Raw genomic sequence first — 18,768 nt, 5'->3', positions numbered from 1 at the left:
CAACACATCTTATTTACAAGTAAAAATAACTTCACTAAACTTTAATACTAAAAGGCAGAATCGTCCATTTAGTTAGCTTTGAGAAGAAACATTTTTGGGTGCTTGAATGGCCGGGCGTTTTCAATTCAACTATGTTAAATAAACACAAATATTACGCGACCTACAAACGGTCTATGTCAATATCGTCACTCTAACTCAAATGGGTCCCACTATGTCTAGTCTTGTTCCACCAGCCACACCACCCCATGTGACCATTCTTTTGTCCTCAACATCAGTCAGATTCTCTTCGCATTCGCAGCAGCACTCTGACCAAATTACGAGAAAACCGTTAAAAAGGAGGCGAATTGCAGCTCCAGCCCCATCCGTCGCTGACTTTGAAATTAGGCGGCGATGTCGGCGCCGCCTCCGGCGACCTACTCCACGTCGCCTCCTCCTTCTTCACCTGCGACTAACGCCACGTCGCCTCCATCTTCGTCACCTGCGACTAACACCACTTCACCTCCTCCTCCTCCTCCGACGACCAACGGAACCACACCTTCGCCGCCTCCACCAACAGTGACAGCGTCTGGGCCGACCGTGTCTTCGCCGCCGCCTCCGCCTGCGTCTCAACCGCCGGGATTGCCGTCGAACCCGAACGTGGGGGTTATAATAGGGGTTGCAATTGGAGGGTTTTGTACGCTACTTGTGGTGGGCATTTTTTTCCTTTTCTACAGAAGGCGGAAGAGGCGGCAGGAGAGAGCGCGGGAGTCCGGGAACTATCCAGAAGAACCCAAAAGTGAGCTCCTTTTCATTGTCTTAAATTTGAAACCAGAAACCAAAAATAAATAAATAAAAACATGATTCTGTTGTGATCAATTCAGTTACAAATCGGTTAGGAATTAAAAATATTTTCGGGCGATTTGGTAACCATTTCGATTTTAGTTTTTGGTTTATTTTGTGCTTAAGGTGAAAGTGGGAGGAAGAAGCGTGTTGTGGGAGTTAGGGAAGGCCTCTTAATGTACTCTGGCATCATCGATTTAGTTATGTCTCTTCTCCGTTTTTGTCGAAAAATGGCCGCCCATGTTCTTGTGTTTGACCCAAGTATTAGGGCCGTTTCATAACCATTTCGTTTTCATGTTTTTGTTATGGTTTTCAATTTTCACTTTTTGGAAAAGTGAAAATTGAAATCTTGTTTGGTAACTCCTTTTAGTTTTCAAAAAAACGAAAACGAAAAATTAAAAGTGAAAACTCAATGCCAAATTTTAAAAACTCAAGAAGTAGCTTTCAGTTTTTGTTTTTTGTTTGAAAACTGGAAGTAGTAACTAAACAAGATTTTAGTTTTCAGTTTTCAAGAGTGAAAACAAAACTGAAAATGAAATGGTTATCAAACGGCCCCTTAATTTGTCATGATTGAGATTGGTGAATTGATTATGCAAACTTAATGCATGAACGAATAAAGTATCAGGAAGTGATTTTGAGTTTGTGTAGTCTCCTATAGAGACAACGGCAGGTCCTCCATGTTTAGAAAGGCTTAACTTTAAACAAAAAGTGGTTGTTTTATTCTGCTTGATTTCATTATTTATATGAACTAGCGTTAATGAATTTAGTTTTAGCATGTCACATGGTTTATATTATTCAGTTTTAGTGATCATTTAACTCTATTTACCTCAGATTTCTGAAATCTCTATAATTTGTGAAATTCCGACTATTCCTGATATCTGATAGTTGCCTCTAATTAAATTTGTATCATTACTATTCTTTGATTTCTCCAGATGATTTTGGTGGTCCTCCTCAACATTTGCAGCATAATTATGATCCTCCACCGTCAGAAAAAGTAGAACTGTTGCCGAAGCCTACTCATCCCCCAGTACCATCTTCGACTAGTAGCAGCTTGGGCTCTGAGAAACCACCCTTAGTAGCATCGTCTGGCTCTGCCTTTGGATCGTCACAAATCACATTTACATATGAAGAATTAGCAATGGCAACAAATGGTTTCTCCAATGTCAATCTCCTTGGTCAAGGAGGATTTGGTTTTGTTCATAAAGGAGTCCTACCAAATGGGAAAGTAGTTGCAATTAAGCAGCTGAAAGCTGGGAGTGGGCAAGGGGAGCGTGAATTTCAAGCAGAGATTGAAGTTATTAGTCGTGTCCATCACAGACATCTTGTTTCACTGGTTGGACACTGCATTAGTGGGGCCCAGAGGTTGCTTGTTTACGAGTTCGTTCCAAACGATACCTTGCAATTTCATCTGCATGGTAAGTATTTTCGTTGGTTAGTCTTCTGCATTTCATATCAGTGATTGGAATTTTATCAAAGAAAAACTTTACAGGAAAGGGGAGACCAACTATGGATTGGCAAACTAGATTGAAAATCGCCGTAGGTTCTGCCAAAGGATTAGCATATCTCCATGAGGACTGTAAGCCTTCTTTGCGTGCTAGCTTTATTGTTGAAAACCATAAGAAAATTTTCTGGTCTGTGTTGTATGCTTTGGAATTCACCCACTCTTGAGCTATATCTCCAGGTCAACCGAAGATCATACACCGTGACATCAAGGCAGCTAATATTCTTCTTGATCATCACTTTGAGGCAAAGGTAAACTTGTTACTTGTTAGTCCTTATTTACAAAGGTAGTATTGTGATAGTTGCATGACTCATTACCTCTTGACCACTAATTCCACTCCAATTGAAATTTGAAGATAGAATGAGTAGTATTATACTATTATTGGATAACTACCGTAGAAGAGTTTGTTTTGGTCAAAGCTACTTTGTTTTCTTAAAATGGAGAAACAAAGAGAAAGGAGAAACGGATTACATGCTTAGATAAGGGCTAGTACCGTAATGATCTCATCAAAATCTCGATCCTTATCCTCGCTTTCCGATTCTCCATGCCAAAGGAATCCATGTTGTTGAATTCACTGGCAATCTGGATAACTTTGACTTAAACATTACAATTACTCTGCTATTCATTTGACCAAGCAAATCCATCCTTAAGATGGAGCTGTCAAATATATTTGTCAATTAGGTTTCAATGCTCCTAAAAATTGACTCATATATTGTACTGTATCTGTATGTGATCTTTGTTCAGGTTGCAGATTTTGGACTTGCCAAGTTGGCTTTAGATACCGATACTCATGTTTCCACTAGGGTCATGGGAACTTTTGGGTAAGATTATTTGTCTGTAATAATTTTCCTTACAGCTTTACTGGTCCCATGCAGTCCAGTTTTGGAGTGAAATAAAAAACATCTATTGTTTGGGCTCTAATGGTTGATTTGCTAATATAGTTCGATTTCTTGCTTTCTCCCAAACCTACCAAATGCAGTTACTTAGCTCCTGAATACGCATCTAGTGGAAAGCTCACTGAGAAGTCAGATGTATTTTCGTTTGGGGTTGTGCTGTTGGAGTTGATAACTGGACGCCAACCCATCGATAAAACTCAGACCTTCACTGATGATAGCATGGTTGAGTGGGTGTGTATAAAATACCCTCACTACCAATTCAACACCCTGTACTTTACCATCATATTTTTGTAGAGAACAAAACTACGAAGCACACTTTTATTTTGAGCTGTTAACAAATTCTGTTGTTCTACTGGATATTTCTTTGGTATATGGCAATGGCCAAGTCTTCTATGTTGGCTAACTGTTCTTGTCTTCACCTATTAGAACGGAATTTGTTTTCATTATAAAGCTTCAATGGCATGGAAAAACTGATAGATCATGCCAATGAATTTCAGGCGAGGCCTTTGCTTGCGCAAGCATTGGAAACAGGCAACTTTGATGCTCTCGTTGACGTAAGGTTGCAGAATGACTACAACACCAGTGAAATGGCCTGTATGCTTGCTTGCGCTGCTGCTTGCGTGCGTCATTCTGCCCGACGTCGGCCGCGAATGAGCCAGGTAATCCTACAGAGTTCTTAAGTTGATCTCTCAAAAGTAGTCTATTGCGCATTTCATATAAATTTTATTTGAGCATGGAACCATGGAAATTCAAATACCAATTTGGTCCCTATTTTTCCTAGTTACTTGTCCAACTTTACTAAACACTGTAATGGGAAAGGTGCATTCTCATTTCTCATCATCCCCCTGGAACACATAAGATTTATTGTCATTTCCATTCCATGAACCAACGGAACCGTAGACCTGGTGGGAGGTTTGAAATCCCAACTCCAGCAATGTTTAGAGTATTGGTTTGGTAAACCCAAAAAGACAGAGTTCAAAGGTTGAACCAACCTAGTCATGTAAGATTTTGTGGCCGGTTAACTTCAGATTTTCCATTTCATTGATCTTTCCTATTACCTTGTACATATTCAGGTTGTTAGTAGCCTAAGAAACTTTATAGTTCCAGTTTGACTGTGTGCTGGTTATCGTTTTTTAACCGATCCATGTAAACATTGTTCTGCATGTGTCATTTGATTCTTAATATTTGATTGAAATCAGGTGGTTCGAGCCTTGGAAGGAAATCTTTCTGCAGATGAGTTAAATGAGGGAATCATACCGGGTCAAAGTACGGTATTCAGTTACGGAAGCTCAGAGTACAAAGCTAGTGAGTACAAGGAAGACTTGAATAAATTCAGAAAACTAGCACTAGCACTAGAAAGCCAAGAGCAAGAGACCAGTGAGAACAGTGGACCTAGCAGTGACTTTGGCCTGCTCTCAAGTGGTGAAGGCCAACAAACCACCCAAGAGATCGAACTCGGGAAAACAAAGAAAAACACCCAAGAGCTTGAGTGAAAGCCGTTGACAACTGATACCGAACACCTTGGAAACCCAACTTCTCCTGTTCTTATACTTGCAAGTTTGCCAGACTCACACACCTGCCTACATGAAAAGCACCAGTTTCTATGGTACATTCGATAGATCGAATGTACGAGTGTTGAGCTAGATTAATGATATTTGTGGGAGGTGCATGCTTAATTGTTTGAAGAATTGGAGTGTTTGTATACCGCCCAGGAGTTTGATTGAAATCAGACGCCTGGATGTCCATATCAATACATTGTGTTCCCGCTGGATTAAGCACTGGAACAAAGCTTGAAATTATTTACTGAAGTTAGGAAGAATTAGGATGAATAATTCTGGATGTATTTTGTTGGGATTTTTTATTGTGATTATAAATAGTTGGTTATATATTTTACATTTCTTGAAGTCCTTAATACCATATCTCTGTACAAGTTGTGTCATTTGCTTGTGCATTGTATATTAAAATTAAACTCAAAATTCGACGGACCAGGTTACAAATTCTCAACAACTTTATTTAATGAATTTTCTATGATATGTTTATTCTCTGTTTAATGAGTACTAAAATTCATAGTAAATTCGCGTACTACATACGTATGTATTTTTAAAAATATTTTTATGTTTTGTACACATCTTAATGAATTACACATTTTATAAAAAAATCCAACATATTATACACGTATTTATATATTTTTCATGTTTCATACATAAAATTTACGTATATGTATTTTTAACATATTATTAAAAAAAAACATAAATAAATAAATTTTAAATTTTAAAAAATGGTCTAATATTTTAAAGTACATTTTTAACAAATTTGTTGATTTAATGTACGTATTTGACACATACTATGCTCGTTCCATATTTTACTATGTTACTATGTTGACATCATTCTGATATATACTTTTGTTAGCATTTAGTAAGTAAAAATTTGTGCAAGTTTCACATTAACATCTGCAATCTAATAAAAGGTGTTCCATACCGATTTATTTTTTTTTCATTTCACAAATCATGGCATCTTAATTTCAAACAAGTAACACATGCAATGAGTTCCTATCAAAAGTAAATAAAAAAAAAGAAACGAAATATTTCAATGAAGTCTTATTATCTCCGACCAAGGTTTTAAATGGCACTAGGTGCTAGTCAGGCGATGGGCATAGGCTTAGGCTAAGTGATTTTTTTTTTATTTTTATTTTTTTATTATTTAATTTTAATTAAATTTACTATATAACATAAAGGTTCTAAAAGACGTTAGGCGCTAGTTGGACGGTAGGCTGTGGCCTAGCGCCTAAGCGGCTAGGCGAATTTAAGTATATCTATTATCTTTCGTGTAAATAAGTGTTTGTTTATACTTAATATATATATATATATATATATATATATATATATATATATTCATCATAAACTACAAAATAGAATGACATATATATTATGAAGTATTAGAATATAAGGACAAACATGGGGAACAAGCATGTAATGTGTGTTTATTTAAGTATTCAATAAGTCTATTACAATTTATTGAAAAAAAATAAAATACAAAATGAAAGTTATCTATTTTCTGTCTAAGTGAGTTGCAACCTAGGTGGATGCTTAGGCGGGTCTGGGCGGGTTAGGCGGGTGCCTAGGCAGTCTAGGAGGGTGCCAGCAGATCTAGGCGCCCTTTCTTAATTTTCAAACGCCTAAGCATTATAGGGATTTTTAGAATAGTGTTACACATAAATTGACACACCCTGAACCGGAATGTCCACTAGGACTCCGAATCGAGTTGTGATGGCCGACACCTAGGAAGTGACAAAGCCATCAAGTGTGATGATGTGGAAAAATATGAATAAATTTAAACCTAAGAGTGTCTAAATACCAGAGTGCTTTGGTGAGTAGGAATGAACCTACTTCGCGCGGGGCGGGATGTGACATAAATAAATCTATTTATACTTAAAAAAAATTACATAATTGTAGTGGGTAATTGCAAAATAAAATGATATATATATATATATATATTATAAAGTATTAAAACAGGTTGAAAACATAGAAAAGAAGCATATAATGAGTGTTTATCCAAGTATTTAACAATTCTCTTACAATTTATTAAAAAAATAAAATGCAAAATGAAAGTTATCTCTAAGTAAGAGTCGCAATCTAGACGGATCTAGACGCCATTTCTTAATTTTTCATATACCTAAGAATTAATCAGGATTGTGACTAGCCGTCCCTAAGCAGGGCTTTTTGGGCGCTAGGGGAAAGGGGGTGGGTTTAGCCTCACAATGGGTTAGTAATAATGCGGTTCAAATTCACCTTTGGTGGGAATCGAATCTAAAACTTCTCATTTATAAGTAAAAAATAATACTACTAGACTATAATATTGAATGATAACAGAAGTTTTTAGAGCAGTTCCCAACCAACAAAGAAAGAGAGAGTTTCGAGTGACAAAAATGGGATATTCTCAAGTTTCCAATCCTTTTTATAGAATGTTCAAACCTTGCAAGGACAGAAGTGTAAACTTAACTAAAAAGTATAGGGTACTTTAGGAATACTAAGACTCTGGAGAACAGTGGGAATGGGATGGTTGTCCAGCCAGTCCGAAACGCCAATACCAAGCTCCAGAAAGAATATCCCCTCTCTCTCGCTCTCTGAAATTTTCAAACACCAAATTCGAAGTTCGAAAAATTTCCCTATCTTGAATCCTGTGATCCATGGCTTCTCGTAGGCGCATGCTTCTAAAGGTCATTATCGTCGGCGACAGCGGGTAAGCTCGCTTTTAAGTATTACAAAACTTGTTCGTTATTTTTCTAAAAGTTTGATAATTATTTGTTTTCTGAGAAAATGGAGGAATTTGATGAAAAGACCGGGAAAAGTTATAAATCTTGTGTCTGGTTTTATACAATTGAAAACCCATCCTGATCAACTTGTTGCATGTTTTGATAAGATTGGATGTAAATTTTCTGAATTGTTTTTAAAATTTTTCTTGTAATTAATTCCAGAATTTAGGCAATTATTTGGTAATGCTAACAGTGTGTTTCTATGCCGATACCTGTGTGCTGATTTGTTTATTATTTGGCAGGGTCGGGAAGACTTCACTGATGAATCAGTACTCTCCTCAACCTTAGATCATGGATTTTATTTTTATTTTTAACTTTTTTCAGATTTGGATTTACAGTTGTACATTTGGTGGTTTTGTAATTGATTGTTTGTATTTTGATTTTCGAATTGTAGGTATGTGAATCGTAAGTTTAGCAATCAGTACAAAGCTACAATTGGAGCCGATTTTCTGACCAAGGAGGTTCAATTTGAGGATAGATTGTTCACTCTGCAGGTTAGAGATATCTCACCATTCGTATTCGTATTGAATGAAACTCAATTACCATATGATACAATGAATATTTGAACAATCATGCTCGGTACCTGTAACTCTGATGCCTGATTGGTTAACTGTCTGAACTCGTTGTCACTTGGATTATGTTCTCTCTGAGATATTTTGTTCTCTGATCCAAAAACCTATTTGTTGCTTTTGTAATTATCAATTTTTTTTGGTTAGGATTGTAATTCTCATTTAAAAGTTGTTTGTTTTCGTTTGGCTAATAGTGTCTGAAATTGATAAAAGCATAGATTTCACCTTCCATTCTCTTTTTCTCTTTTCTTTTTGAAACACTTTTATTTAAGTACCTTCACATCCATCGCTACATTTAAGTCAGTCTTCCCCTTTCACCATCAATGCCAAGTTGGTAATTAGTCGAAACTTTCTCTTGACACCGAAACCCCATAATAATTTGCTGACTGTACACAAGTATCTCTAAGCTGTGCAGTGTCCACTAAAGAAAAAAAAAATATCTTGATCTTGAGAATTAAAAAAAAATTAAAGTCTGAATCTTCAATTTGGAATTTTTTCTCCCCTTGGTGCATTAAAGTAGATACTGAACACATCTTACAACAGCAACTATATACAACAAATTATTATAGAAATAAACAGATTTGCTTCCTGTTTGAGATTATGATCTATCTAATTTGAAGTATTGACACCCTATCTATCACACTCAGCATGTAATGGGAAGTGATATGGAGCAAGTATTGATGCGAATGTCATGAAATCATTTGTACGAGAAAATGTCGATATACATGCACTTTTATATTAGATGGGTTTACACCTCTTATTCATGTTTACAGATCTGGGATACCGCTGGTCAAGAAAGGTTTCAGAGTCTTGGTGTGGCGTTCTATCGTGGTGCAGATTGCTGTGTTCTTGTGTACGATGTGAATGTCATGAAATCATTTGATAATCTTAATAACTGGAGGGAAGAATTTCTGATTCAGGTAATTACTATTTGATTATCTTCCTAGATAGTCACATATATTGAGGTATTGACTGCTAGTTACTTGTGTGGATTTGATGTTTAGGCCAGTCCTTCTGACCCTGAGAACTTCCCATTTGTTGTATTGGGAAACAAGATCGACGTTGATGGCGGAAATAGTCGAGTGGTAAGTTACCTAGATTCTAGAATATGGAGGCTCTATGTTGTTGTTCCAGGACGTGTGACATCAGTTGTTCCTCTCTTATAGCGTGTGCATATGGTTCTACTCTTTTGGCTGCAGGTGTCTGAAAAGAAAGCAAAGGCCTGGTGTGCTTCCAAGGGAAACATACCATACTTTGAGACTTCTGCAAAAGAGGGTTTCAATGTAGATGATGCCTTCCAGTGTATAGCCAAAAACGCACTGAAGAATGAACCTGAAGAAGAAATGTAAGTACTGTTCGCATAGCTGATTTATCATTTTGTTTTCCAGTCACTTTTTCCCAAAATTTCTTCTTTTTTAGCTTTGAATTTCGTCCCTCGCCAATTATTTTAGGAAATATTTTATACATCCGGGGCCATAATTTGAGATAATTATCTGAATAGGCGAAGACAATTCTATTGTTGATCAATTTAGAGTAATTGGACAACTAAATTTGTTTACCACTCAATTAATTTCCATCACATCGTGATGGTATGTATTGATAGCAATTATCTTCCTATTTATTCCTGTCCCGTAACAAGTTGATATGTATACCCACTTTTAAAAAGGAGGAGAAGTACCTCTTGCTTGTAGTTGCTTTTTAGTAATTATAGTCAAGTGGGATTCCCTCTCATTTTTAATAAAAGGGTCCTTGCATTCAACTCTTGGAGATATGAGATTTATGGAGATCGATTAACGCACTTTTGCCAGTTAAGGGAGCATTTTGCTCATCACCTTAACCCAAGGTTTATGATCACCACCTCTCTCAAATTTTAAGAGAGGTGGGGAGCATGCACCATGAGCTAAAGTGGTGAGAAAACAATGCTCCCATTAATTAAGTTATCATTTTAACAAGCATGATTAATGTACTTAGCATTGGGCAAGTTCTTTTTACAGATAATGTGTTTTTCATTTGTAAGGAGTCTATGGGATTACATTTTTAACAGAGCAAAAATGAACCCAAGGAGTGTAAAACAGAACTTCTCTGTTAGAGTTTCATCATATAAAATTCTCTGTTTAAAAATCTTATGTGTGTGTGTACAAAAAGGCAACCGGTCTTAAAAGCTGGTTCCCTTTATCTCTATGGTTTCTGGACAAGAATCCTCTCCATTTTAACTTGAAATGGGGAAGAACGGGTCTTTAATATTAGCTGTCCGGTCAATAGTGTGGTACTGCAAAAATCATGAAAGTCACATCACTTGAAAAATTATTGCAGAATGGTTCGGGATTTGATTGCACAGCTATTATAAAAGAACTGGATATCTGTCCAACCAGAAAAAATTGTGATTTCAGTTCCATTTTTCTGCATAATGTGAAACTCAGGATCTGATTTCAAAAGTCCTAAAACTCATGAACTTCCCTCGTCGCATTTTTCTTTTCCACATAATGTGAATATAAATTAATTGAATACTTGTGGATTTTGTTTGTGGATGATGAAGATACCTTCCGGACACAATCGATGTTGGTAGCGGAGGGAGGCAGCAAAGATCTACTGGCTGTGAATGTTGAAGGAGTTATTGAATGGGCTTTTTGCTTTGTGGAAGGCAGAATGCAGTTCTTGTCAATGAAGACTCAGTTGATTATTTAGGGAAAGGTTACAAAGTTTTATTTGTATTATAAATGAATGGGAAGAGTCATATTTGTTTACTTTGTATTTTGTTTTTGTTTATATTAATGATTGAATTTTCCCTTTCATTTGTTTTATCATTTACTAGAGCTGTTTGAAATACAACGTCAACATGTATTTAATGAGGTCATACTTTGCACTAGATTTTGGATTTTAGGTGAACCCAGACAGTCTCAAGTTACAAGTAAAGTTGGAGAGAGCATACAAACTAAAAGCTAACTACGTTTCATACTCTCCAGATTTGAGATGATTTTTTTCGGTGAGAATTTAACCTAAGACCTCTCGCTTACAAGTGAAGAGGAATACCATTAGACCATAGTACTAAGTGGCCAATATTAATTCTTTAATGTGTAATATGAGAAAACTAAAGCTTCGTGACCTATATTTGAATAATAGTGTTATTCTCACACTTATTGTTACTTTTCATGTATCCATCTTCATTCTTGACTGCTGAATTCGATGAATTGAAGAAGATTAATGGCCAAAACAACACTATCCTTTTTCAAACGAGAGACTTTGGATGCGGTCTCTAGCCACTAATACTCTTGATTAAAACCTTAGTAGTTTTTAATTTATAATCAAAGTCCTTTGACTTTATACACCTCAGCATATTAGTGTTAATATATTTCTATGTCTGCAAAAAAACTTGTGATTTTATGGTATCTAAAATCTCACATCTAATGAGCTATAATAAAAAACGGCCAACAAAAAATGTGATTTATTTTTTAAATTTTGGTTGAATAAAATCAACATAACAATATAATTCCTTTTGAAACACACACACACACACACACACACACACACATATATATATATACTTGAGTACATCAATATTTTTACACTAAAGAGAGAGAGAGAAACTATGCTATACAATGAGTAACCTAATTAGTACAAGTACACACACACACACATATATATATGTATGTATGTATGTATCAATCAATTTGAAACAATGTAAAAAAAAAAGAGCCAAAAGAATGTATCTAACATTGTTTTGAATTTGACCAAAAGAAAAAATTGTGATGAATGATAATATAGTTGTCACATGTCAAAAGAATGTATTTGTACATTCACCATATATAAATATCTATAATATGTAACCCATAAAAATGTTTAAAAAGAATGTGCGCGTATAATTATATGAGTACAATTGTGTACGTAATTATAAATTTAAAAATGTGGGTAAATTTTATACAAAACAATTGATACATTTTATACAAAGAATAGTACGTTTTATATAAAAAATGGAACATTTTATATAGAAAACAATGTATACATTTTATATAAACAACAATGTATATGTTTTAGATTAAATCAATAAATAGATTTTTACATATAACAAGTGGTACATTTTTAAAGAAACAGGGGTACAATATAAATAATTTATGGGTACAAAAAAAAGGTGAAAAACAATTTATGAGTAACAAATAAAAATTTTAAAAATATGGGAACAAAAAAAAAATTAATATAAGGTTACAAATTAAAACTATAAAGAAAATTAGTATAAATTAAAAAAAAAGGTTGCAAACTAAACATGGGTACAAAACTAAAAATAAAAATATATGATACAAAGATTAGTTATAAATATAAATATATTAAATGTATCGTTTTTAACGCTAATACCTAAACCTTGAACAAAGTTCAACAAAAACAAAACTTTAATAAATGAAGTAAAGAAAAAAGAGCAAATAGTCGCAACCCCTTGAAATTAACTGAATTGGAGCAATAATATCTCAATTAAAAATTCATTACTATTGATCCCTCAACTTTAATCCAATTTGAGAAATGATCCCTTAATTTTAAACCAATTGAAGAAATGGTCCCTCAACTTTTACCAAATTATAGCAATGGTCCTTTAACATAATTCATTTTGATAAAATTCTGACAATGTTGATAAAAAAAATTATAGTTACACGTTTTGATAAGTTAAGAGACCCAATTGTAGCAATAAGTCTTCCAACATAACTTATTTTGACAAAATTTTGATGAAATTGACGAAAAAACTACAACCTACACATTTTAATGAGTTGAGAAATTAATGATAATAGATTTTTAGTAGAATGATCATTGTTCTAATTTGATTAAAGTTGATACTATTGCTACAATTTACGCTTAAAAAAAAAATTGAAACTAACTCAGTTTAACTTCCCTCGAAAGGATATTACATTATAGGCTGACACGTGTAGACACTAATACCCCTTCGATGCTTGACAGGTGTTGAGGTGAGAGTATATATGAGAGCTTAAAAGAAGCGACCAGACACCCAATATTTCTACATTCATCCATTGATCGCGGCATTTCTTCTGATTCTACAATTAGTAACGGATTGCCGAACTCGAAGCTTTTCTTCCTCTCAAATTTTAACGATGGAGGCCACCGAGGAACAAGGAGCTGGGATCCTGCACCGCATCCTCCCGCCGCGTCTCGAAGACGCCGGCCTCGAAGACTGCGCGCTCCCGCCGGACTCCATCAAGGAAGCCTTCCTCAAAGCCGCCACGGCCGTCAAGTCCTCGATCTTCACTTCTGACGGAGATGAAGAATCCTTCGAAGATTGCGTCAATGACCCCTGGCCGGACCTGAAGGATCGGATCGGCGAGCTGGTCGGAGCCGAGCCGGAGACTCGGTCGGCGGGACCGTGCGGCGGAAACAAGGGCGGGTCGGTGGAAGTGGGCGGAGATGAGGTGGTGGTGGGCGGCGAGGAGGAGAAAGGGGATAAGGTGATGGTTGGAGGTGAAGATGTGAGAGATGGCGGCGGAGATAGGGATTGTGTGGATGGATTGGCAGGATTAGAGATGGGAGAGAAGGTGAAGAAGGGTGAGGAGGAAGAGAAAGATGGTGGAGGACCAATTTTGGTAGGAGGTTATGTTTGAAACCCTAATTTTAGATTTTAGATTTTAGTAATTGTGTTTGATCTTTTGGGAATTTGATTACTTGGTGTTTCTTGTCTACTGTATAGTGTTATGAGCACTCGACTAGTAGCTGTGATAAAACAAAATGTTTAGTTAGCTTTTATCTTATTTGGTTTACAAGAATTAGTTTATAAATTTAGTCTCTTTAGAATTATTCATTTTTTTTTTTTTTTAATTTTTCTGTAGAGAGATCAGTTAGATGGGACTAAGATTCTACTTTGATTCTCGTTGTGAGGATTCAGAAGATTAATCAATTGCAATCAGTTTATCATGTATCGTGTGGTCAGAAATTTAAAATTAAATATAAATAATATTTAACAAAAACTGATTGTACATATACAATAAACAAAATAATTAATTAATTCTCTAAATCCTCACGAAAAATCCGAATGAGATCCTCATCCATTCAAAAGCTTTCCCTTCAGAGACCTCTTTCTGAGATTTATCTTCCAATGTAGAGATTAGTGTCGGCCGGGAAATATGTAAATTTATAAAAGAAATTTTAATGGAAAGTTTATGGTACTGTTTATTTTTATACTAAAAAGTTAATCATGATACTATTTATTTTATCATTTATTTTGTCCTTATCGTTAAAACTCAATGTTTTCAAACTATTTTCATTACTTTTCCTTTATAAATATATAAAGTGATCCAGAAACCTCTTTCTAAGATTTATAGGGAAGATAAGTGTTCGACCTTGAAAAATATAGAATTATAAATATGCAAAGAAACACGTCTATCCAAATTTCGAAGAGAAACTTTTTTTGTAATCAAGAAAATAATCTGAAGTGCATCACCTGTCTAATATGTGTTTGTGATACCACTCATTTTGGTGAAATTTTCAGTCTTTCATTTCATCATCTGGGTCCCCATTAAAGCAAAATAAATGAAAAGCTAATTGAGTAAATTTCACGAATGAGTGGGGTTAACTTTGCATATTTGGATGAGGATTCTTTCATGATTTTCTTTGTGAGTATTTTATGGGTTCTCGCATTTATATTGTGGGATAATTTTTGTTAAGTATTATTTGTATTTAATTTTAAATAAAAAATTTGAAATAATTAATAGTTGCACGTTGTACAGTAAATAGATACAATGTGATTATTCCTAGACTCTTCACAAATTCACAAAGAGGATTCAGATGAAATCCAAATCTTGCAGATTTGCCTAATAAACCAAATTATTATTATTATTTGGAAAGAGAAGCGGGTTAATTGTTTGAAGTTTGAACTTTAAAATAAGAACAGTATGATGCAAACAAAAGACAGATGCTGCTCTCTCACACCACCTGTTTAAATATGTAGCAGGACAGATTCTATATCACCTTCACCTATAAAGAGAGAGAGAGAGAGAGAGAGAGAGAGAGAGAGAGAGATGACATATAGAGAGGGGGAGAGAGCAAAGGTTTGACAAAGCAGAGTTCCTTCTTGGTTCTTTTCGGCAAGAAGTTTCTCCGTACTTTCATCATCCCCAACTTTATATACAGACTGGCGTATCGTTTCGAGTTCCGATTTTCTCTGAGGTTTAGGTTTTGGGGAAGTTTCCGTTTTGTTTTTGTGGGGTTGAAGAAATCAGATGGCTGATGAAGTTGGATTTCGGTTTTGGGGTCTAAGGTGGGCAGCAATTGTTGTGACTGGTGTTCTTGTTCTAGCTTCAATAGCTGCTTCGGCACAAGAAACTCTGCAGCAAGATGATTCCGCGACGCAACATTACTTGAACAGAATGTTAAACTTTCTGTGGCAAAAGGGTCGATTGGGGTATGAGCACGTTTGGCCTGTAAGTCTTGATTTTCTTTCCCTTCGTGATCAGTTTTTCCTATTTAATATTTCTTTAAATGTTATTTTCTATATCAGTTTTTCCTTCATAAAACCGATTGTAACCTAAATTGTGCACAAAATCGAATAGTTGATTCATCTGATTGATTAGTGTTCTTAAAATAGTTCAACAAAGCTCCAATTTTTTGGTTAGTGACTGTTTGAAACTGGATATGATTTGGCCGAACTGAAATATGCAGGAAATGAAATTTGACTGGAGAATTGTGGTAGGCACTATAATTGGATTCATTGGGGCTGCATTTGGGACCGTGGGAGGTGTTGGTGGGGGAGGCTTTTTCGTTCCAATGCTCACTTTGATCATCGGATTTGATGAGAAATCATCAACGGCAATATCCAAGTGTAAGTCCTTTCTCACAAATTTTCCCTCCTTGTTTTGTGTTCTTTTGCAATAGGCCCTTCTTTTTTTTTTTTGGATTTTATAATCACTTAGCACCTCGAAGATCATCCTAGTTTATATTTTCTTTCACCAAATGATGTGTGTGTCATTGCCTTATTATATCACCATCCATTAGATTGATATATAGGTCAACATTTACCTCTTTCACCTTGCAAATGTAACAACGTTTGTGCTTCAATCTGGTTTTTCAGGTATGATCACAGGCGGAGCAGCTGCAACTGTTTTCTACAATTTGAGGCTAAGGCATCCTACACTCGACCTTCCAATCATCGACTATGACCTGGCACTTCTTGTCCAGCCAATGCTTATGCTTGGGATCAGTATTGGAGTATCTTTCAATGTGATATTTGCTAACTGGATGATCACAGTGTTGCTAATGATCTTTTTCATAGGTAAGAATTATATGAAATTTCTTGTTTCATCTGGGACAACTTGTTTAAGTATGGTGACGACCTGTAGGCTCATCGACTAAGGCATTCTTGAAGGGAGTCGAAACATGGAAGAAAGAAACTATATTAATAAAGGTCGACTCTAAAGTTTTCATTACATTAATTTTTATAATGTTTGACTTAATCAAACTCTGCAATTCCGTTGACTTCTTTTTTTTTTTTCTTTTTTTTTTTTTTTTCAGGAGGTTGCCAGACTAATGCAGTCAAATGGTGAGTTGATCATATCATTGTAGCTTTGAACTGGTAATCTTTCACCTATACCGGTTAATGTGCCGATATTTTTGATTCAGGTAGTTCTAGTGACGACGAAGTTGAATACAGACCTCTAGCTAGTGGCCCAAGCAGTGTATTAGCCACCAAGGAGTCCAAAAGAACAGAGGTATGATTTTGGCGGCCTGAACTTCCATTTACGCGTGATTGTAGAGACTGACTTCTCTAACCTTTTCAGGTTTCTATTATGGAGAATGTTTACTGGAAGGAATTACTACTTCTTATTGCTGTCTGGGTCATAATACTTGCATTGCAGATCGCAAAGGTATATATATATATATATATATATATATATATATATATATATATATATATATCTATCTCTACGTGGTTGATTTCTTTAAAAGCTTATGATTTTGCATTCGCCTTAAGTTTATGCATTAAAAACTGGATTCATGGGAAGCTTATTTGTTGTTGGCAGAATTATACGACAACTTGTTCAGCAGAATATTGGGTATTAAATCTCTTGCAGGTACCTTCCATGCCCTTCATAACAAGAAAACATTGCTTTCCATATTCTGCTCTTGAAATACATGCCCCCTTACGAGCTTGAATGAATTCAATTGTTGTTTCAAAAGTGTCATTTTCAGCTTTGTTCTTCCTTAAACAAAATTTCTAGATCCCCGTGGCTTTGGGAGTATCTACGTACGAGGCAGTTAACCTGTACAAGGGCCATAGAGTGATTGCATCCATGGAAGAATTAGGCACAGATTGGAAGGTCCATTGGCTTTTTCTTTATTGTGGCGGTGGAATCACAGCTGGTATAGTTGGTGGATTGCTTGGTCTTGGTGGTGGCTTCATTTTAGGCCCTCTTTTTCTTGAGCTGGGAATCCCACCTCAGGTAATTTTTATACTCTCTATCTTTAATGCCTTCACATAATTCTGTTTAGGGTCTTAGTGATAAGTTGTATTTGATCCTAAAACTATATATGACACACTAGCCCTTTCGTGGTACGCATGAAGATTATTTTCTTTCTTGCCTCGTTGGTTGATTATATATCGTTCTGCAGGTGTCAAGTGCCACTGCCACATTTGCCATGACATTTTCTGCATCAATGTCTGTGGTCGAGTACTATCTCCTCAAACGTTTTCCAGTTCCCTATGGTAACTTCCTAGCCTTACCATCAAGTTTCTGTTAAATAAAATGTTGAATGGTAGGAAGCCTTTTGGTCATTGTTAAATTTCCATTGCAGCTCTGTACTTTGCTCTCGTGGCCAGCTTGTCTGCCCTGGTAGGGCAACATGTGGTGAGAAAGGTGATCAGTGTATTAGGGAGAGCATCCATAATTGTCTTCATTCTAGCCTCCACAATCTTTGTGAGTGCAATATCACTAGGTATGTATCCGTCCCCAAAAAAGGTTACCAAACGGACCCGTATTTTTGTCAGATATCGAATTCAGTTTCGTTACATTTTCCGCTTCAAGATTGATGGATGATTGATTTATTTTGAAACAGGTGGGGTTGGGATAGCAAGTATGGTTGAAAAGATTGAGAACAAAGAGTACATGGGATTTGAAAACATATGCACTTATGATGCCTAGTTTCAGTAACTTGTTCTGCCTTGAGTTCCCTAGTGTCACCGATCTCAAACATTCCATCAACAAATGTAAAACTTTTTTGTTGGATTTTTCTTGATGTTGGGTGCTGCTTGGAACTTTTTTGGACCTACTAATTAAGCTGGTCCTATTAGGACAAGTGAACTGCACTGAAAGTGAAACTAATCAATTCAAGGTCTCCAACTCCCTTTTGACCATTTGGTAAAGTTTAAAGCAATTCAACAAGTTTTAAAGTAGTTGAGGGTAGATAATTCAGTGGTGGGTGTTTTAATAGAAGACTCAAAGTCAGGGTTGTTAGAGTGGATTGGCTTGGATATGATTATTTACTATTTTAAAGGCATTTGAAGGAAGAAATGAATGACAACTTTCTTATTTTGTCCAAGTTGAAGATTACCTATGAAGAAAAGTTGTCTCTTTTAATCCTACCATTTTGTGGGTTTCATCATAAATATATTTTCTTCATGAGTAACCTTCAACTTGGACAAAATACGGAAGTTCTCATCCATTCCTTCGTTCAAAATGTTTTTAATAT

The 18,768-nt window shown here is 35.7% G+C and overlaps 4 protein-coding genes across 4 annotated transcripts; all 4 read left to right on the top strand.

Moving 5' to 3' along the window:
* The first annotated feature begins 280 nt into the window (after positions 1 to 280).
* Positions 281 to 5,128, top strand: LOC137739449 (proline-rich receptor-like protein kinase PERK1). The gene is made up of 8 exons (XM_068479018.1): positions 281 to 775; positions 1,752 to 2,234; positions 2,309 to 2,395; positions 2,501 to 2,571; positions 3,065 to 3,141; positions 3,300 to 3,447; positions 3,714 to 3,875; positions 4,416 to 5,128. The coding sequence occupies exons 1-8, from the start codon at positions 391 to 393 to the stop codon at positions 4,707 to 4,709; spliced, it is 1,707 nt and encodes a 568-aa protein (XP_068335119.1). The 5' UTR covers positions 281 to 390; the 3' UTR covers positions 4,710 to 5,128.
* A 2,133-nt stretch (positions 5,129 to 7,261) lies between these two features.
* Positions 7,262 to 10,889, top strand: LOC137738974 (ras-related protein Rab7-like). The gene is made up of 7 exons (XM_068478441.1): positions 7,262 to 7,455; positions 7,771 to 7,797; positions 7,923 to 8,022; positions 8,871 to 9,017; positions 9,102 to 9,182; positions 9,297 to 9,442; positions 10,634 to 10,889. Exons 1-7 carry the CDS (start codon positions 7,403 to 7,405, stop codon positions 10,701 to 10,703), a joined length of 624 nt encoding a protein of 207 aa, XP_068334542.1. The 5' UTR covers positions 7,262 to 7,402; the 3' UTR covers positions 10,704 to 10,889.
* A 2,041-nt stretch (positions 10,890 to 12,930) lies between these two features.
* LOC137738972 (uncharacterized) lies at positions 12,931 to 13,836 on the top strand. The gene has a single exon (XM_068478440.1). It carries the CDS (start codon positions 13,188 to 13,190, stop codon positions 13,689 to 13,691), a length of 504 nt encoding a protein of 167 aa, XP_068334541.1. The 5' UTR covers positions 12,931 to 13,187; the 3' UTR covers positions 13,692 to 13,836.
* A 1,073-nt stretch (positions 13,837 to 14,909) lies between these two features.
* LOC137738971 (sulfite exporter TauE/SafE family protein 3-like) lies at positions 14,910 to 18,433 on the top strand. The gene is made up of 12 exons (XM_068478439.1): positions 14,910 to 15,506; positions 15,745 to 15,904; positions 16,154 to 16,354; positions 16,422 to 16,486; positions 16,594 to 16,621; positions 16,702 to 16,790; positions 16,860 to 16,946; positions 17,103 to 17,153; positions 17,301 to 17,522; positions 17,692 to 17,785; positions 17,875 to 18,015; positions 18,136 to 18,433. The coding sequence occupies exons 1-12, from the start codon at positions 15,306 to 15,308 to the stop codon at positions 18,219 to 18,221; spliced, it is 1,425 nt and encodes a 474-aa protein (XP_068334540.1). The 5' UTR covers positions 14,910 to 15,305; the 3' UTR covers positions 18,222 to 18,433.
* Positions 18,434 to 18,768: the final 335 nt, after the last annotated feature.

Source organism: Pyrus communis, chromosome 7 (genome assembly GCF_963583255.1).
Source record: "Pyrus communis chromosome 7, drPyrComm1.1, whole genome shotgun sequence".
NCBI lineage: Eukaryota > Viridiplantae > Streptophyta > Magnoliopsida > Rosales > Rosaceae > Pyrus > Pyrus communis.
The sequence above is the reverse complement of the archived record's forward strand: the minus strand, read 5'-3'. Positions and strand labels throughout refer to the sequence as shown.